Source organism: Lacerta agilis, chromosome 9, assembly GCF_009819535.1.
Source record: "Lacerta agilis isolate rLacAgi1 chromosome 9, rLacAgi1.pri, whole genome shotgun sequence".
NCBI lineage: Eukaryota > Metazoa > Chordata > Lepidosauria > Squamata > Lacertidae > Lacerta > Lacerta agilis.
In genome coordinates this window covers 2,081,276-2,102,789 of record NC_046320.1, presented here as the reverse complement: position 1 = coordinate 2,102,789, position 21,514 = coordinate 2,081,276, and the positions used below count along the sequence as shown (strand labels likewise).

General features: G+C 44.5%; 1 protein-coding gene across 2 annotated transcripts in view; it reads left to right on the top strand.

The window, feature by feature from the left end:
* Positions 1-4,935: 4,935 nt before the first annotated feature.
* Positions 4,936-21,514, top strand: part of CD38 (CD38 molecule) — a 30,547-nt gene continuing 13,968 nt past the window's right edge. For both annotated transcript variants that reach the window (XM_033160692.1, XM_033160691.1), the window contains exon 1: positions 4,936-5,260. In XM_033160692.1, coding sequence (XP_033016583.1) covers positions 5,022-5,260 — 239 coding nt within the window. In that variant the 5' untranslated portion in view covers positions 4,936-5,021. The remainder of the gene's footprint in view (positions 5,261-21,514) is intronic.

Genomic DNA, 21,514 nt, shown 5'->3' with positions numbered 1-21,514 from the left:
GGGGAAGAAATGGAGGCAGTGAGAGATTTCACTTTCTTGGGTTCCATGATCACTGCAGATGGTGACAGCAGTCACGAAATTAGAAGACGCCTGCTTCTTGGGAGAAAAGCAATGACAAACCTAGACAACATCTTAAAAAGCAAAGACATCACCTTGCCGACAAAGGTCCGTATAGTTAAAGCTATGGTTTTCCCAGTAGTAATGTATGGAAGTGAGAGCTGGCCATAAAGAAGGCTGATCACCGAAGAATTGATGCTTTTGAATTATGGTGCTGGAGGAGACTCTTGAGAGTCCCATGGACTGCAAGAAGATCAAACCTATCCATTCTCAAAGAAATCAGCCCTGAGTGCTCACTAGAAGGACAGATCCTGAAGTTGAGGCTCCAGTACTTTGGCCACCTCATGAGAAGAGAAGACTCCCTAGAAAAGACCCTGATGTTGGGAAAGATGGAGGGCACAAGGAGAAGGGGACGACAGAAGATGAGATGGTTGGACAGTGTTCTCGAAGCTACTAACATGAGTTTGGCCAAACTGCGGGAGGCAGTGAAGGATAGGCGTGCCTGGCGTGCTCTGGTCCATGTGGTCACGAAGAGTCGGACACGACTGAACGACTGAACAACAACAAAGAATGGGGGTGGGGGCTCCTGGGGCAATGGCCCTAGACACATTTTTCTGTGGGGTGCTGCTCACTCTGCCCTGCCCAGTCCTGTGCCAGTCTTCAAGGCTGGGATCTGATCTGAATGATTTGCCAGGCGGAACACTGTGACGGAAACCAGAGCGCACGGAAACACTGTTTACCTTCCCTCCGCAGTGGTACCTGTACTTGCACTGGCATGCTTTCAAACTACTAGGTTGGCAGGAGCTGGGACAGAGCAGCGGGAGCTCACCCTGTCATGTGGATTCAAGGCTCAGTGGATTAGACCACAGTGCCACCTGCATATGATAGGGCTTACCTATTTTCAAGAGAGAAATGTTGAAGGGTGTGGAACAGGACGTCCCCAGAGCTTTTCTTTCCAGGTGGAATGCACTGGGACTCAGTTCCAGCACCTCTGAGTTGGACATCATTGCCATTCTAAGAGAACAAGGGAGATGTTCATGGTGAGTTGTGGCACCTCTTTTTCTAGAAAAATAGCACTGGACACCCCTATTTTCATCAGAGAAATGTTGGAGGGTATGGTGAAATGATGGTTGAGGGTGATTAAAAAAAGAAATAGTGGTACTTATAAGTCACTCCTTCTGATCCTCCAACTGGGACAAGGATTTATCTCAGGCTTCCCCAACCTCAGCCCTCCATATGTTTTTAGGACTACAAATCCCATGATCCCTAGCTAGCAGGACCGGTGGTCAGGGATGATGGGAACTGTAGTCTCAAAACATCTGGAGGGCCGAGGTTGGGGAAGCCTGGTCTATCTCTTCATGAAACAGTGGGGTCACTTAGAGGAGAGGATGGTGAAATGTGAACAGGAGACAGAGAAAGGGCAGAACTCCTCAATGCCTTCTTTGGCTCAGTCTTCCCCAAAAAAGAAAACAATGCCCAACCTGAAGAATATAGAGCAGATGATTCAGCAGGGGAAAAGCAGCCCAGAATAAGTAAGGAGGTGGTACAAGAATACTTGGCTAATTTAGATGTATTCAAGTCTCCAGGGCCAGATGAACTACGTCCAAGAGTACTAAAAGAACTGGCAGAGGTGATTTTAGAACCACTGGCAGTAATCTCTGAGAATTCCTGGAGAACAGGCGAAGTGCCAGCAGACTGGAGGCGGACAAATGTTGTCCCTATTTTCAAAAAGGGGGGAAGAGAAGACCCAAACAATTACCGCCCAGTCAGCCTGACATCAATACTAGGAAAGATTCTAGAGCAGATCATTAAGCAAACGGTCTGTGAGCACCTAGAAAGGAACACTGTGATCACTAAAAGTCAGCATGGGTTTCTGAAAAATAAGTCATGTCAGATCAATCTGATCTCATTTATTGACAGAATCACAAGCCTGGTAGATGAAGGGAATGCTGTGGATGTAGCCTATCTTGATTTCAGCAAGGCCTTTGACAAGGTGCCCCATTATATTCTTGTAAAGAAGCTGGTAAGAAGCTGAGAAGAGAAGACTCCCTAGAAAAGATCCTGATGTTGGGAAAGATGGAGGTCACAAGGAGAAGGGGACGACAGAGGATGAGATGGTTGGACAGTGTTCTCGAAGCTACTAACATGAGTTTGGCCAAACTGCGGGAGGCAGTGAAGGATAGGCGTGCCTGGCGTGCTCTGGTCCATGTGGTCACTAAGAGTCGGACACGACTGAACGACTGAACAACAACAACAACAACAAAAGAAGCTGGTAAAATGTGGGCTAGACAATGCTACCATTCAGTGGATTTGTAACTGGCTGACTGACCGAACCCAAAGGGTGCTCATCAATGGCTCCTCTTCATCCTGGAGAGAAGTGACTAGTGGGGTGCCACAGGGTTCTGTCTTGGGCCCAGTCTTATTCAACATCTTTATCAATGACTTGGATGATGGGTTTGAGGGCATCCTGATCAAGTTTGCAGATGACACCAAATTGGGAGGGGTGGCTAATACCCCAGAGGACAGGATCACACTTCAAAATGACCTTAACAGATTAGAGAACTGGGCCAAAGCAAACAAGATGAATTTTAACAGGGAGAAATGTAAAGTACTACACTTGGGCAAAAAAAAACGAAAGGCACAAATACAGGATGGGTGACACCTGGCTTGAGAGCAGTACATGTGAAAAGGATCTAGGAGTCTTGGTAGACCATAAACTTGACATGAGTCAACAGTGTGATGCAGCACCTAAAAAAGCCAATGCAATTCTGGGCTGCATCAATAGGAGTATGGCATCTAGATCAAAGGAAGTAATAGTACCACTGTATTCCACTCTGGTCAGACCTCACCTGGAATACTGTGTCCAGTTCTGGGCACTACAGTTCAAGAAGGATACTGACAAGCTGGAACATGTCCAGAGGAGGGCAACCAAAATGGTCAAAGGCCTGGAAACAATGCCTTATGAGGAATGGCTTAGGGAGCTGGGTATGTTTAGCCTGGAGAAGAGAAGGTTAAGGGGTGATATGATAGCCATGTTCAAATATATAAAAGGATGTCATATAGAGGAGGATGAAAGGTTGTTTTCTGCTGCTCCAGAGAAGCGGACACGGGGCAATGGATTCAAACTACAAGAAAGAAGATTCCACCTAAACATTAGGAAGAACTTCCTGACAGTAAGAGCTGTTTGACAGTGGAATTTGCTGCCAAGGAGTGTGGTGGAGTCTCCTTCTTTGGAGGTCTTTAAGCAGAGGCTTGACAGCCATCTGTCAAGAATGCTTTGATGGTGTTTCCTGCTTGGCAGGGGGTTGGACTGGATGGCCCTTGTGGTCTCTTCCAACTCTAGGATTCTATTCTATATCCCCTTCTCTCCTTACTGAGCGCAACAAGGACTGCTGCTGAGTGAATACATGGTCAATGTCAATCCACCATAACTTGTGACCTATGAAACTGGATGAAGCAGGCCACAAAATCTGAAGGGTTTGCTGAGTCTCTTCCAAGGTATAGCTGGCAGGCTGTATTTAGCAGGCAGGATCTGCAGATCTCACCTGCGATTTTTAAAGTTAGATATTCTGAGGTTGTTGTATGAAGCAGGCTGCCATTTGTCAGATTAATTCTATGAAGAGCCATATCCCCTAGATGGCACCTTTGTGTAACGGATACAGTCAAGAGAATGTTCAGTTTGCAGCTTTTTATTAGACATTTGGTGTTGCAGCATACGCTGTCCTAAGTCAACACCAAAAATACTCCCTAAGAGGGGCATGTAAACAACCTGCTTGGATTTAAGGGATCATTCAGCCCACTAACAGTTCCTCAGTCATCCAGTTCAGGAGCATGGGGGCTACATGTAAGTAATCTCCTTGCTTTTTTATTTATTAAAAAAAAATCGTATTGGTTTTTAAACAAATACAATGACTATTAAACACTTGCAGTTTCTAACCCAGCCTTTTTCAGGCGCAGAAGCCCTAAATTATGCTTTGCTCATGCGCAGAAGTTCTGAATCGTGCCACGCACATGTGCAGATACGGCGCTTCGGGTTGTGCTCTTTTCATGTTGCGAATGGGCCTCCGGAACGGATCCAGTTCGCAACCAGAGGTACCACTGTATTTCCAGCTAACTTGAGGCAAGGTTTGGTTAACCTCTACAAGGAGTCAGAAAGGCTTGTTTTCTCATGCATGGAGAGCGATTTGCTGGGCACCCGGTTTACTTCTCCAGCCTCTTTTCAAGCAGCTTTGTAGACTGGTTAACTCTCACCTTGAGCTCTTGGGAAGAAAATTGGGAGTTAAATGTAACAAACAAACAAACATTACAGTGGTACCTGGGGTTATGAACTTAATTCCTTCCAGAGGTCAGTTCTTAACCTGAAACTGTTCTTAACCTGAGGTGCGTTTTTGCTAATGGGGCCTCCCGCTGCCACTGCGCGATTTCCGTTCTCATCCTGGAGCAAAGTTTGCAACCCGGAGCAACTATTTCCAGGTTAGCGGAGTTTGTAACCCAAAGCGTTTGTAACCCAAGGTACCACTGTAATTTTTTTTAGAAAAAAAAGCACTGGCTGGAAGGGATTACTATCTCTCTGTTTCAGATAGCCCTTGATTTACTTTGCAAAATGTTCCCTCTGCAGTTTTTGACAAGGGTGGGACATGAGCACCCTCCTTGTGAGAAGCAGATTACGAAGACTGCATAGCAGACCTAAATATGGACTAGTGTTAAGAACAGGAATGTCTGGTCACTATTTGCAGGGTGCTGTTAATCTCCCAGAGATCTGCCCTGCTTCAGGTGCAGCCTTTTTAAACCAATAAAAATGCAACTCATGCTCCTCTGCTCATTGGTCTTTGCATGAGTGGGTGGGTGGGGGGAAGAAACAGAAAGGGAGAAAGGAGGAGGAGATATAAGAATGTGACTTTTCTGCCAAGGATGAATGAAACAGAAGCAGCAGCTGTTGCTGCTTTTCAGCAACTTCCAGCAAGATGCCCTTTGCAAGCAGCTCTTCCAGGACCCAACGGCACAAACTGATATTGATAGGGACCATGGTTGTTTTGGTTGCATTAGTGACTGCTGTGTTGCTTGCTGTGCTCATACCTGGAAGGAAAGGAAGCCCTAGCTCAGAAGTATTGCAGTGGAAAGGCCAAGGGACCACTAAAGAGCTACATGAAATCGTCTTGGGGAGATGTTACAACTACATTGCCATAGTGAATCCTGAGCTCAGGTGAGTGCTGAGAATACACTTTTGAAGAATAAAAGCAGCGGTGCACAGTGTAGACAAAGAAGGAACAGTAGGGAAACTGGATGGCAGCTATTCTAGGGGGAAATGTATAGGGTGAGATTGGAAGCTGTTCTTACTCTCCATTTCCCCCCAAAGGTGTTAAAAAGCTGGTTTGAAAACTAGCTGAACAATTCCTGCATTGGAATTGTTCGGGACTTTTATATCTCTCTTATATGCATGATAATAAGGAACTTAGCTTTCTCCAGCAGGCAATGAATGATGCAGGAAAGTTCCACCTTTTGAATTTTGACCTGTTACACAGCTGCTAAAAGTGTAAGAATTGCACAAGCAAAGATGGTATTTAGAAGTGGGTATTTTAAATGAAAGCAGGGAAGGGTTTCCTGTATGTATAAGTACGTAGATTGGATGGGTCAGAAATGTATATATATATGTTTAGTAATAGTTATAGTGCTCACAGTTTTTGAAGTGCTTAATGTACATCAGCTCAGTAATCCATACAATGGCATTGTGAGGTGGGTTAATGTTATTAGAGATGCAGGCAGCAGGGGGTGTCTAAAGAATACTGACTTGATCAAGGCCATTTAGTGAGGTTACGACAAAAATTACATTTCAACTTGGGGGCTTCTTGTTCCTGGTTCGAGGCTCCCAGTCCAGTTCTACCCATATTTATTCAGAACTTAATTCAACTGCATTTAGTTGAGATAGCTGCCAGGTAAGTATGAACAGAATTATGGCCTGGTAGTACAATTCTATGTGTGGTTTACTCAGAAACAAGGGCTACTAAATTCAGTGAAATCAGTACATTGGGTTTAGGGCTGCAGTCTTTGACTTTCAAATAAGGGCCAGGGGGATAGTGTTGAAATCACCAAATACATGAGAAAAGATGTGGTTGATTGGGACTAAAATCACAATATTTTCATTATCTTACTAGCTTTGGTGCTCAGAGGCATGCTGTAAAAACTTGTCAACAGAAGAACTTATTGAACCTGATCAGTGTCTTGCAATAGCATTTGTTGAACCTTATCAGGATGTTGCAAGGAGGAAATAATACTGTCTCTGACTAGAGGGACAGGCTGGTGAGAAGCAGACTTTGGCCATATGAGGAATGTTTGGCATCTGCTTCCGAAAGACCTGTTGAGATATTCACCAGAAGGCTCACTTTTCATCTGCTTAGTCTTTATCTGGGTAAATGTTGGGAACCAGGCAGAGGGCCTTCTCAGTAGTGGCACCCACCTTGTGGAACGCCCTCCCATCAGATGTCAAGAAAATAAACAACTACCTGACTTTTAGAAGACATCTGAAGGCAGCCCTGTTTAGGGAAGTTTTTAATGTTTGATCTTTTATCGTGTTTTTAATATTCTGTTGGGAGCTGCTCAGAGTGGCTGGGGAAACCCAGCAAGATGGGTGGGGTAAAAACAATAAATCATTATTATTATTATTATTTATTGCAGTGGCTTCAAATTTGATAAAATTCCTACATATAATATGTGCAGTGCACTTACATTTGTACATAAAATATAATGGTTGCTGCATGTAAATTATGGATTACATATACACATTTGCCTATATACACCAGAAAATTGCACAAGACTTCTCGGTGCATGTATCAAAGTAGACTTGTATATTGTTGTTGTTTGAAGCAATCCATGTTCAAGTTGCATTCATGTGCATTCAGCACATGATCATCCACATATAGGATGCACACTCTTTCTACATGGGAGTGGTTTGCAAAATGTGTCTTCCCTCCTCCTTTCCTGTGTGGCGTCATGTAGACCTCCTTCTTCCCAATTTTGAAAAAAACAGTGGTTAGCTTTTATTCGCTCAGAAACCAGAACTGCCTAGTAGTCATCATACTTTGGAGCTGAAAAGGTTGCCAAGCTGCTATTTCCTGTGGTATTTTGGCTTTAGTGGTAATTGGCTTCTGTGGTATTTTGACTTCTTGGACCTCTTTAGTTGATAGTCAGCTGTCTGGGTTATGTACTTACTCTCTGCTTCTGATATGCTGTGATCTGATCTGAAACTGGTCTTTGAATAGGTTCTCTGTGGAAATGTTACATATAAGCTTTGAGTAGAGGGTTGCAGAAGATGTGTCTGTCTGCTCTTTGAGTGGGTAGTCATTTCTCAGAAGAGCATTGTGATACCTGAAAGCATTTCCTCTGATCCCGTAAACTCCCCTCTCTTCTTTAACCACAGGAAGTGGGTCAGATTATTTTAATACAGTTAATCTAGTCTCTGTAGAGGGTCACACACAGTCCCCTTGTCACTATCTTGAAGGACACAAATCCTGAGTTGCCTCATGATTTTAGGCTGCTATGAAATCTCTAATCCCTAAAATAATAATTTATTTTTACTTTCAGAGACCAGCTTGTAAAACACATAATGGGACTGCACTCCCAAAAGCAAAGCAGACATTTGAAACAATATAAAGCAATGGCTTACATGTTAAAAAATGTGCTAAATGTGTAAACACATAAAATCTTTAGGAAAAACTACCATAGAAAATTGGTCCAGAGTCACCCATGGGTCTAAGCATGGGGATTTTCTTGACGGACTAATTTGTATCGGGGGATGGTCTGCACCTACAGATCTGTAGACAGAATCTGGCAACCATTCTGGTCGTCTTATGAGGAGATAATGATGACAAGCTGTCTGCCAGAAAAGATAGTTTGCAATCTACTGCTTAGCTTCTCATCAAGGAACCTGATAAGCTTCCACTTTGCATTGTGGATCTGTAGGGTTCCAATTGTGCTCTGGGCGTTCTGTAGTCACATGTGTACCTTTACAACAGTGTTTTTCAACCACTGTTCCGTGGCACACTAGTGTGCCGCGAAATGTTGCCTGGTGTGCCGTGGGAAAAATTGAAAAATTACTTTATATATAGTCAATATAGGCACAGAGTTATTTTTTTTTTAACATTTTCTAATGGTGGTGTGCCTCGTGATTTTTTTCATGAAACAAGTGTGCCTTTGCCCAAAAAAGGTTGAAAAACACTGCTTTACAATACAGATTCCCCCTCTTTCAGTCCGGGTTACTTCCCAATACCTCTACAGTTTAATGCCTTTGGAAAACTATCCAGCATCACTGATGTACATGGACTGGAGAAGCCTTACTTATCAATAAATTTAAAGGGATTATCCCAAAGGACTGCAGCTTCAGTTAGTCAGGTAACACAGGAAAATCCAATCTGATACCTTACCCAGTCACATTCTGCAGTCTTACTCAAACTGAATTGAGTAATAATTGAATTTAATAATAATAAAATGGTGTGTGTGGGGGGGTGTTATTCATGTTTCTATTATGTATTTTGTCTTTTTTGTCTAGTGTTTTTATGTTGTGAACCGCTCTGACATCTATGGATAAGAGCGGCATACAAATTTAATCAACAACAACAAGAGTGAGCATGATATGCAAGCCAATGACCATAAGAGCCCAGGGTCTCTCCTTAGTTGATTGAGGAACTAAGAACAATTGTGAAGTGGGTTGGAATGATGATCAGAGCACGAGGGGAAGATGACTTGACAAACCGGACTTGAACACAGAGCTCCGATGAAGGCATATTCCATGGTGGTGTTAGCAAAGTCTTCATACTGACCGTTTCCCATTCTTGACATTATCATCATTCAGGCTGCTGTAAGAAGGGGAGTAGCCATTTCTTGATCTTCCTGTAATACAAATTTCTTCCCATAACCAAACATGTAAGTGCCCATTTTTTGTCTGGGTGCTCTTTTTTTAAAGTCATGATTGGAAGGACAAAATAGAAGTGAGCAAGGAGGAGGAAGTTCTAGGAAACTTTGTATCCTTATCAGTACACTAGTGTCAGGGCTGGTCGATTCCTCTTCACATTACCACACAAACGTCTCTTGGTCTTTTATAATTTTTATTAAGAATTCACAAACAGTATTAATAAATAGTTCTTAACTTCAATTATCACTCCACAGAGTCATTCAGTTCAGATACCTTCTGAGCTCTGCTTCTCCCCTGACCAGCAACTCTCAAAAAGGCTTTTCCCGCTCTTTTTCTAACCTCCTCGTGAGGACTGGCTTGTACCTCCCCTCCCCCGAGTTGGACTCCTAGCTTAACCCTTGCCTCTGTGAACATTCTCTTTCTAACTCTACTCTGACAGCTGGTACCTCACGTTAAGAACTTAATTTGTTCTGGAGGTCCGTTCTTAACCTGAAACTTTTCTTAACCTGAGGTACCACTTTAGCTAATGGGACCTCCCGCTGTCGCTGTGCTGCCAGAGCACAATTTCTGTTCTCATCCTGAGGTAAAGTTCTTAACCCGAGGTACTATTTCTGGGTTAGCGGAGTCTGTAACCTGAAGTGTCTGTAACCCGAGGTACCACTGTATTTGTTCAGCTTCTCGATGATTATAACTACTTTCAGGAAAATAAGAATTGTAACCATGAAAGTATAGATGTTATTTTTAGCCTCAACCTAATCACTTCAACTCAGCCCTTCCCTCTTTCATAAAGCGCCAGGCGACCAGATCCACTTCCTTTGGCTCTGAGGAGTGAGGAATTCAGCTGTTAGATAAAACTCTCTATTGTTGTTCTAGAAAAACCAGAATACCATATCATTTGCCATCTCTTCCTGGATTTCCAGGTATTAAAGGTAAAGGACCCCTGACAATTAAGTCCAGGTGCTCATCTCTCTTTACTGGCCGTGGGAACAGCATTTGCTGTTCGCTCGCTGCAGCCTTAAAACGCGGCGCCGCGCGACTCCGGTGCCGGTCGGGAGGGCCCCCCGGACTTTTTTACCCATAGGAACGCATTAATTAAATTTTAATGTGTTCCTATGGGAAACAGTGCCTCGCAAGACGAAATATCTTGCGGAACGAATTAATTTCGTCTTGCGAGGCACCACTGTACTGGCGAAACTAGAGCAGTGCATGGAAACACCATTTACCTTCCCGCTGTGCTTTCAAACTGCTAGGTTGGCAGTTTCAATGGTTTTGGGGCAGTAGTAAAGTTTAAACTTCTCCACCCAGCCCAGTACCCTGATAAAGATGCAAATTGTCCTCTCCCTTGCTATCAGATTAACTATTTATCTCTTACCAAGATACATTACGCCCTGGAGTCAGGGTGGAGGAGATGATCGTGTCCTTTTTGGCTGATTTGTGCAGAATTGGATCAGCAGGTTCTGGGAGGGCCTGTGTGTTGTGTAAAAAAGGTGAAGGGACCCCTGACCATTAGGTCCAGTCACGACAACTCTGGGGTTGTGGCGCTCATCTCATTTTATTGGTGTAGTTTTATTAAGGGAGCCAGCGTACAGCTTCCGGGTCATGTGGCCAGCATGACTAAGCTGCTTCTGGTGAACCAGAGCAGTACACGGAAACACTGTTTACCTTCCTGCCGGAGCGGTACCTATTTATCTACTTGCACTTTGACGTGCTTTTGAACTACTAGGTGGGCAGGTGCTGGGACCGAGCAACGGGAGCTGACCCCGTCGCGGCGATTCGAACCGCCAACCTTCCGATCGGCAAGCCCTAGGCTTTGTGGTTTAGACCACAGCACCACCCGTGTCTGCCAGGTATTAACTTACTCATATAGATAGGATTTGCACCCCACCTTTTATCTTGCACCCGAACCTCCCTTTTGCACCCATGCCCCCCTTACCTTGTAAATTGACGAACCTGTGACGAATAAGACCCCCCCCCCAATTGCGACTGTATAAAATTCTGAACTTACCTTTGGGCGGGGTTCCTCATACCTTTTGTCTGTGCTTTTAAAAAGCCACTTGCTTCTTTCTCTCCATGGCTGGACATCACCCGTCTTCTCCTCCAACCGTAGCGGACCCCTTTGGGGCCCCGAACCAAAATTATGAGTCTTTTACATCAGAATCAAGAACTAGGACTCTTGCCTCTGCTATGAATTCTTAAGCTAGCCACCCATCACTGCCTCAGCCCTTTCATATGGAGACTTATTTTACAGGATTGTTTTCAAGGATTTAAAGAAGGGAATGCATGTGAATTGCTTTGAAAACTTGAAAATAAATGCTAAATTCTACACACTAACAAGATGCCTATCTTTGGAAATTTCTTAAATCCAGCATGATAACTCCTAAAAAACAGTCCAGCTTATTCATGTTGGCAGGAAATGGTTTTCTCTAAAGAGCTCTGATCACAAAGTAGGTGCTTCTGAACATCAGTATCATGATTTTGTTCTATTTTTAATATTTCATTTAGTGCAATATTCTTCTTTGGCCATCACTCATAGCCGAGTAAGATTGTCTTCCATGAACATGGTCCTAACAGTGAGTCTGTAAGTCACAGTGGAGGCCAGTTCTGGATCTACAAGTCCTTCTGCAGTGGGGACAGGTTTCTGGGTGGGAGTTGATTACAGTGAGGTTTTGCCAAATGTGCCTTCCTCTTAGCTCATTTCTCCTTTTCGCCCTGAGTTTGTGCATCCCTGAGAGCCAGTGTGGTGTAGTGGTTAAGAGCGGTAGACTCGTAATCTGGTGAACCGGGTTTGCGTCTCTGCTCCTCCACATGCAGCTGCTGGGTGACCTTGGGCTAGTCACACTTCTTTGAAGTCTCTCAGCCCCACTCACCTCACAGAGCGTTTGTTGTGGGAAAGGAGAATGTTAGCCGCTTTGAGACTCCTTCAGGTAGTGATAAAGCAGGATAAACTCTTCTTCTTCTTCTTTGGTAATGGCCGTTCTCCAGTTGGAGCACTCGCAGGCCAGTGTTTCCCAGTTATCGGTGCTTAGACTACATTTCTAAAGATTTGCCTTGAGAGCGTCTTTAAACCTCTTTTGTTGTCCATTCTTAAGTTGGGAATAGAGTAGTTGCTTTCGAAGACGATAATCAAGCATCCGAACAACATGACCAGTCCAACGAAGTTGATGTTGAAGAATCATTGCTTCCACACTGGTGATCTTTGCTTCTTCCAGTGTACTGGTATTAGTTCACCTATCTTCCTCATCCCCAAAACCATGGTCTTCATTTCTCATTTTAGGCCTATTATTAATACTTCTAGTCACCAACATTATTTCAGAAGGAATGTCACAGAGCCCATGGCATCTGTCTTGGTCTTTCTTTTATTTGCTTGATAAGTTCCTGAGAAGGGCAATACCTCCTACCCCTTCAGTGATTCAAAGCCTGTGCTTGTGAAGGGGGAAAAAGACTTCTTTGTTCCAAGTTTCTGGCTTTACTTCAACGACTAAACATTTTAGAGCCACAAATTCTTGCCCAGACTTCCTTTAGTCCTCCATCATGTCTGCATCACCTTTCTAGGCCCTGCAATTGACCCAGTTGTGCTGAAAAACCCTCTGTGAGGTGCTCATCTCCAGAGCTAAATTTATATTTTTGTCATTCTACTTATAATTATTTGTTAAATTCAGCTTAAGGAAGTGTAAGTGCACTTGAAAAATGCATGGTTCCTGCTACAACCATATTAATCTATAAGTCACTTAGGGGGTTTCAAGTAAGAACCAGTTCATACAGAATCAATTCATAAAACATTTCTACGCAGTACCATTTCAGGCTGCAATTTAGCAGAGGGGCTTGATGGCTCATGTTCATTTGGATAAATAGTGGTCATAAGCTTTCCTTCAAAGACGCAGGTGGCGCTGTGGTCTAAACCACAGAGCCTAGGGCTTGCCGATCAGAAGGTTGGCGGTTTGAATCCCCCGGCGGGGTGAGCTCCTGTTGCTCGGTCCCAGCTCCTGCCAACCTAGCAGTTCAAAAGCACGTCAAAGTGCAAGTAGATAAATAGGAACTGCTCCAGCAGGAAGGTAAACGGTGTTTTCATGTGCTGCTCTGGTTCGCCAGAAGCAGCTTAGTCACGCTGGCCACATGAAACAGAAGCTGTACGCTGGCTCCCTCGGCCAATAAAGTGAGACCTAAGGCCCATGGGCCGGATGCGGCCCAATCGCATTCTCAATCCGGCCTGCGGGCGATCCGGGAATCAGCATGTTTTTACATAAGTAGAATGTGTCCTTTTATTTAAAACGCATCTCTGGGTCATTTGTGGGGCATAGTTCATTTTTTTATTTTTTCAAAATATAGTCCGGCCCACCAAATGGTCTGAGGGACAGTGGACTGGCCCACAGCTGAAAATGGTTGCTGACCCCTGAGCTAAACCATATGGCTCTCATAAGCCACTCGAGTTCCGATACCAATAATTTAGGAATTTTCACCACTTTATAACTAAGCTAAATTTTACTGCCCATGCAACTTTTCTGAAGGACCTGAGTTTTGTAAGTAAACCATTGTTTAAACTTGTCCAGGTGTGATCTTTTCCTCAGCTGGGGGAAGAGGAAAACTTTGGAAAGAAACAAGCAGACATTCTGGAACTCACTTGGAAGGATACATATTTTTAAAATCTAACAGCCTATTTCCACCCTTTACTTTGCTGCATATTTTGTGATTTTAAATCTCTGCTGGGGTTCTCTCACCAAAGAGCACTTTCATTCAGGAATTCTCCTCTCTTGCTTGTTCTCTATATTGCACCAACACTATGGGTCTTAAAACTTGCAAACTTAACTGCAGTGTTTTCATTACTTCTGAAAGCCACTGAGTTTGGCATGAACTAATGAAAGTGTTAGGTAATGTTTGCAGGGAGAACTATTTGCACACATATTTGACATTCTTTGAATAAACATCCCCCACAAAAGAGTGAGCTAAATAGCATTTGGGCCATCCCTTTCCCCTACTTCCCTATTTACACACATTCATATAGCCATTAAAAATATAATAAATCATGAGTACTTAGAATGCACTTTGGGGTCATCAAAGTCCTCAGCTAGAACATTTAACCTAAGTTCCATTCAACTCATACGTGCATTTTTAAATTTAGGAGAAGTATGATGATAGGACAAAAGGGCAGATATATCTCATTAAAATTCCACACTTAAAGCAAAAACGTCAGAGTCTACTCAGGATTGATGGCTTGTATGTGGGTATGTCCCAGTTTTCTTCTTGGTAACCCAGGAAACTCAGCATCTTGGCTCTGAACAAAAACGGCTGCTTGGTCATTTGCCTGTAAGATGCCATCTCATTCAGAATGTGGTTTTTAGAAATGTCTGGAAGTCAGTGCCCATTGACGGTTCTTTTGCACTTGGCAAACTGTACAGAGGTAAAATCCTCAACCTTGGATTTCAAAAATTGTTATTTAACAAAAATGCCAAAGTTGAATATTTCCATTTTTAGATGATGGATACCTCCAGGAATACTTGGGTTCCCAAAGGTGGATCAAGCTGAAATAAAGAGAAAATGTGAAAAGTAACTTCCCCTAATTACAACTTCTTGTTTGCTGAAGTTGATTCCATCTTTCCTACAACCATCTAAAGTGGTACTTCTGGTTATGTACTTAATTCATTCCGGAGGTCCATTCTTAACCTGAAACTGTTCTTAACCTGAAGCACCACTTTAGCTAATGGGACCTCCCACTGCCACTGCACCGCCAGAGCACAATTTCTATTCTTATTCTGAAGCAAAGTTCTTAACCCGAGGTACTGTTTCTGGGTTAGTGGAGTCAGTAACCCAAAGCGTCTGTAACCAGAAGCGTCTGTAACCCAAGGTACCACTGTAATTGTATACAGTCATGCCTTGGTTTTTGAACAGCTTATGTGCTGGCCCCCAGGGGTTTGTCCGTAAAGCAAGGTCTAGTCCAATCCTAAGTCCAGGAGTCCAGCGGGGTCAGTCCGGCAGGGAGCAAGGCACGGAGCAGGGCAAGGAACAGGGCAGGAGCAGGAACAGGGTTACAGTCAGAAGCGTGTTAGCAACTATGTTGCTCACGCAACTTGGGGCTGCGGCTGGCTGGCTTTTATCTGCCCTGATGCTTAGGGTGGCCCCGATCCTCTGGAGACTCGCCTCTCTTTCTGGCCTGGAGGCGAGTACTCCTCCTGCACGCACTCAGTTCCCTTCGCCTCTCTGCCCTGAACCTCTGCAGCTCAGGAGAGGCTGGGCGTGGAGCACCTGCAGGCCATGGGAGTCCACCCCATCAGAAGCCAGAGCAGACTCACCTGATGCCTGCACCTGAGGATCCAGCACAGGTGAGGAGGACCCTTCAAACTCAAGCCCCAGCCCCGGCTCAGCTGGTTCTGGAGGCGGGAAATTCTGTGAAGGCTGGGATCCCTCGGGTTCAGCGTCTGAGTCTGAATCCCAGGCTATCACAGCTTAGTTCTCGAACATTTTGGCAAAACCCGGAAGTGACTGTTCCGGTTTGTGAACTATTTTTTGAAGCTGAACGTCCGACGGGGCTTCTGCAGCTTCTGATTGAATGCAGGAGCTTCCTGCAGCCAATCAGAAGCTGTGCTTTGGATTCCGAACGTTTTAGAAGTCAAATGGACATGTGAGTATGGGGTTTGTGAATGTACGGTGTACCAAAAACAGTGAGTTCAAAGTACCCACTTTATCTCTAGTAAGAATGAGGTTTAGCTGCAGAGAATTCCCTTTGTCATCTCTCCTAGTTGCCTTGCTGAGTTCCTCTTGCTTGTGGAGAGATGGTGGATCTTTCAGAGGATAGCTGGATATAATTTCAAGTACCTGTGATCACAGTGGGACATGCCCCTACCCAAATTCACAACAATAACATCATGGTGCAATGCTCTAGTTAGTAGGCCAATCGTATCCTTAACTATAGTCAATTCCCCTCTTACTTTAAAGGTTAAAACTTGAACCAAAAGTTCTCAAAATTCAGACCCCTTGAGATAGTTAGCAGGGTTCAGGGTTCAATTTTATTCAGCAATTGTTACAGGTGTTTGTGTGGCATTGAGTGACCGTAAGTCTTCAGTCTTCAGGCACATGCACACTGCTACTAATCGGGATCACTACTTCAAAAGTCAGCATTTTAAAACAAATATTTACAGCCTGGTATGACCCCTTGCCTATATACATTTATATTGTAACTGAAGCACATGTAAAAAAACAAATGTGAATTTGCTAGCTCTTTATCGGAGTGTGATACTGCCTGGGTGTGAGTTGGTGAGCAATTCTGCTTTATTTATGTCATGGACTTTGTCTGCAGTAATAAACCAAAGGAAAACAAAGAGGCTTTGAAAAGCCATTTCTTTCAGAACCTCTGAAATTGGCAAGAACATTCAGAGGCATGCAAGAAAACCTGAAAGAGCTCTCTTTTTCTGAATTCAGCAAGTATTCAGACTTCCACGACATTTAAAGGGAGAAAAGGAGGGGGGGAGGGTGACTGCTTTTCCCCAAAGCTTGGAAATGATGTCCATAACAACCATTTATTTTCTTCTACCACCAGTTTAGAGGTGTATTGAAGCCTACAAAGATGGGATGGTACCCAACTAAGTCCTATACAGAGTAGACCCATTGAAATCAATGAATTTATTTGAGTCCATTGACTTCAATTTTAAATAATGACTAATGTTGGACAGCATCCTAGGTTTGTCTTGTTTCTCCCTTGTTTAGCTTACTTACAGTTGAAACAAATGTCCTGTGATCATGGAAGAAAGCAGTTTGGGGAAGTACCTGTGGAAACAATAGCTATACAGTGGTACCTCTGGTTACGTACTTAATTCGTTCCGGAGGTCCGTTCTGAACCTGAAACTGTTCTTAACCTGAAGCACCACTTTAGCTAATGGGGCTTCCCGCTGCTGCTACTGCGTCGCCAGAGCACGATTTCTATTCTTATCCTGAAGCAAAGTTCTTAACCTGAAGCGTTATTTCTGGGTTAGCGGAGTCTGTAACCTGAAGCATATGTAAGTATACTGTACACACCCTGGGAATCCTAATATTTATCTTCAGAAATATTTACCTTTTTGCCTTCTTATTTAAAAGACAGTTTTCCTTTTATCGGTAGCTAACTTGGGCTACAGTCTTATTTGCACTTAACGCAGTGGGACTCACTTGAGCATTGCCTTGCTTTGGCAGTGGACTGGATGAGACCGAGGCACTGTTAGTGGGTGGTTCCTTAGACTGGGTGGCTGGGAGATGGCCTGCTCTTGATGGGTTACACTTCCTCTGAAGGAGCAGGTGTGTAGCTTGGGGGTGCTCCTGGGTCCTTTGCTGTTGCTCGAGGCCTCGGTGGTGTAGGGTGCTATCCATCAGCTGCGGCTGGCGGCCCAGCTGGACAGAGATAGCCAAACCTTTGTCACATATGTTCTGGTAACCTCTAGGTTAGATTACTGTGATGCAGTATACACAGGGCCGTCTTGGAGGGATCGGCTGCCATGGCGCGGCGATCCCTCAGCGCCCCCAGCCTGCCGCCTCTCTGCCCACCTCCCTCCCACGCTGGCCGCCCCTCGGGAGGGGGGGTGGGCGAGCGGCGGATGAGGGGCGTGGCATTGGAGCGGGCGCTCGGGCGCCGGCGGGCGGGCTGCAAGCCACCCGCCCTCGCCTCCCGGAGTCCCAGCTGGAGTACTGGAAGGGCGCGCAAAGCCCCGCGCCGCTCCAGTGCTCCATCTGGGGCTCCGGGAGGCGAGGGCGGCCGGCTTGCAGCCTGCCCGCCCGCCAGCGCGGGAGTGCCCGCCTGCCCACCCACGGGGGTGGGGGCGGGGTGGGGTGAGGGAGCCCAGTATGCCACCCTCACTATTGCACTTTAGCCTCCAGAGGGTTCACTATGGGTCGATGCAGCCCCCAGCCCAAATTAGGTTAGCCACCCACCTTCTGAATCAAGAACAGAAGCTTCACATTTCCATCCCTCAAGTGCCCAAGGGAGGGGGGGGGGAGCGCAGAAGCCCAAGACTCCTGCTGGTAACAACTGGACCTTCCCTTTAAACATTACGAAGAAAACACTACAGAATAAGGACCTTTCCCTCAAATATCTGTGATGGGAAATACATATTGCCACAGGCACTTTAGTAAGAGCCTGCCTCAATGTGGTATCCATCTTTCCATATGAAATGAAACAGACCCACAATTTTTAACCAAACCTTTTAAACAATTTTAAACAAAACCTTTTTCTACCTGCTTTCCTACATGCTTCTCTCCCAGTTAGGCTAGACAGAAAGGCTGTATACACAATACGGGTTTAAAATGCAGGCAGGTTGTCCCCCCCCCCCGCCCTCCACTGCATTTCATTTCGTATTTGCATGTCGTCGTACACATTGGTGTGGTTAGATTGGTTTCCAAGTTGGCAATTATCTGCCCACACCAGAGGTCAGACAGCGGACATGGGCGTCTTCATATAGTCTACATTTTCAAATGGAATCAAGACTGGTTTGTGGGGGGATGCATCCAAACTCAGCATTTCTCAAGAAACTACAGGACAGAGGGGGAGCTTGGGAGTGCTGGATGCAGAGTAAATGGAAACGTGCACACAGCCATAGTGACTGGAGAAAAGTCATCCAGTTAACTTCCTGGCTGAGTTGGAATTTGAACCAAGTTCGACACTTTGACCACTGGCTACATAAAATGCAAAGTAGGGACAGCAGATAAAATAATACGAAAAGGATCCTGGCATAGAAATTCAAGCATTAACAAGCAATAAGACTACTCGTGCTGAATCAGGAAGGTCTTTAATCAGCATTGGCTCTCCTTCAGGGGGAAAGTCAGACGGATCTCATGGAGCAGGGAGTTCCACAGCCTCACACAGCCAGTTGTGAGAATACATAATAGGCTCTCCTCGCTCATCCTGACCTTGGATGATGACTGGATTCAGTAGACCTGCACAATTGGTACACCACCAGTTAGCTATGTTCAGTGGTGGACCTACATTTTGGGGGCCCTGAAGCTTGAACTGGTTATGGGGCCCCCTTTGCAACCAGCAACGAGGTCTGGGTAACCACCTTTACCGTTTTCAGTGGGGCTGTTCAATGAAGATAACCACACCTTTCAACATCTGTGCTACTGAACCTCAAATTTTGGGATTGTTGATTGTTTTCGTTTTGTATGTATTTCAATTTGAGTTTGGCTTGAGTCGGGAACGACTGAACAAATACCCATTTTTTTAAAAAAGCAATGTGGACTAAAATCACTTTTGGAGCCTCTTTGGGATTAGGGGCCCTGACGCTTAAGCTTTATTAGTTTCACAGTAGGTCTGTCCCTGGCTATGTTACACTGTTGTAAGGATATCAAGGTTATATATATATATATATATATATATATATATATATATATATATATATATATTCATAAGTGTGCCAAGCAAACAAGGCCACATGTCTGAGGCAGACAGTCCTGACACCATTTTGACTCTCAAAACTGACCAAATGTTTACCAAATGTTTCTCTGCAAGGAGGAAGGGGGTGAGGGAACCTTCCCATTGTTTCAGAAATTAAGTAATCACCATCTCAAAGGAATGGCCTGGCTACCCAGGAAAGGTGATCAGATAAGACATTGTCATATAAATTGGCAGGCAGGAGAAAAACAAATTTCTCAGATTTCTGTTGAAATTTGTTGGAGACCACTTTTTGTGATTTAGGTATGATGTATTGGGGAAGGTGGTTCTGGGATACACCCCTCTTCTGTGACATATGCATGGGGGTGGTCTTGAACTCCAGCAGGGGAAATTTCAAGTGTCTATATAAGGGCGGCCATGACTTTGTTCTGTGTTCCTTCTTTGTTCTCCTGTGTGAGAGGAAGGACCCTGTTGCAAAAGTTCAATAAAGACTTTGCTTCTCAATCTTCTTTGGTTGGCCTCTGTTATAGTCTCCTGCCGATGGAGGACTCTACAAGGGCTCTTCTGTACCCCATAAGGGAAAAGGGCCAGATTTTGTTTAAAACAACACCCAGAGGTTCAGTTTTGACTAGTACTGCATCAAACTCTTGCCCTGCAAAAGAGGCTTCCATTTTCCTCCTCCTATCTCAGAGCACTTTAGTATATTTCAGTGGGTGTGTAGTTTTGCTTTTACCTTTTCATTGTCAGGTGGCTGAGGATGGGGTGTGTTTGTGTTTCCCAGCAAATATTTCTTCTGCACTGCAGTCTCTCTCTGGCTGCTTGCATTTCCTTATCTGGAAAAGCTTCACAGGAGAGAATACCTCAGGGTATTGTAATAGGAGTGCACCCCACCTGTACCCCATCTGCACCCCACTATCACCCCAATGAACAGAGAGGGGACCCACGGAACCCAGGCAAGGCCACCTGGAGGGAGAGAGAGCCATGTTGATCCATTTCTTTCCGGAAGCAGAAGGGCAGGTTGGGTGGGGGGGGGAACGGACAGCGACAATCCTGATGTTCAGATGCAAATCTGACCGCTCATTATCTGATCACATCTCCGCACCCCACCCATGCCTATCGCCTGCAGCTGGATTAGCCTCTCCACCCAGCCTCTTGACCATTTGCATAATCTAAACCCATCAGCCAGACCCGCGCCACCTGTTGGGTCTACTACCAAAGCAGCAAGAAATAAACATCGAGACGTCAACTATAAACAAGGACAACCACCTTTATTCATAACAAAAGCATGGACATTTGCAATTCAGGAAATTCCAATCGCCGGCTCCACCCTGCATACAGAGATATACAGGACTGTTATCTAGTCCAGGGGTCTGCAACCTTTAAGACACAAAGAGCCACTTGGACCCGTTTCCAAAGGGGAAAACAACAACTGGGAGCCGCAAAACCATTGCGACATTTAAAACAAATATAACACTGCATATATTGTTTCTTACCTTAATGCAATAATAATAAATAACGTATAGGAGCCAATGCAAAGTATAATTAGTAAAAACAACAAGAATAAGTTATTACTTTTTTGCATTGACTCAGGGGCATACCCAGGATCAAAACTAGGGGGGGGGCAAGCCATGGTCGTTCAGGTTGTGACATTTCAGCACAGAAAGGCGAATGAAACCAAAATTTTAGGGAAATTATATATAATTATAGCAGTGCTTTATTACAGTAGTTATACCAGGGGTGGCCAACTCCCAAGAAACTGTGATCTACTTTCAGCAGTGATCTACCCCCGTTTTTTGGGGTTCAGCTCAAAGTTGTTTTTTGGGGGTTGTGGTGGGTGGGAGAGAGGGCTTCCCCCTCTAAGATAGGTTGGCAAGCGAACTAATAAAGAAAGAAAAAGGGGGGGGGTGGGAATGGAAAGTGGGGTGGAAAAATATAAATTGGGGGTGGGGTGGGGAGAATATCTATTAAAATATGTAGTAGTTTAAAAAATAAAAATAAAGGGGGAAAATCTTTTTCTTCTTTTTCCTTTTTTTGAAAACAAAAACAAAAGGGGAAGAGAAAAGAAAAAGGGGGGATAGAGGGAGAAAAGGGTAATAATAAAAATTCAAATAGAGTGGCTGCAGCAGCTGTGGGGGGTGTTTGTCTGTTTTTCGTTTGTTTGTTTGTTTTAAAAATGGGATTTCTCCCCTTGGATTAAAAAAGGAGGG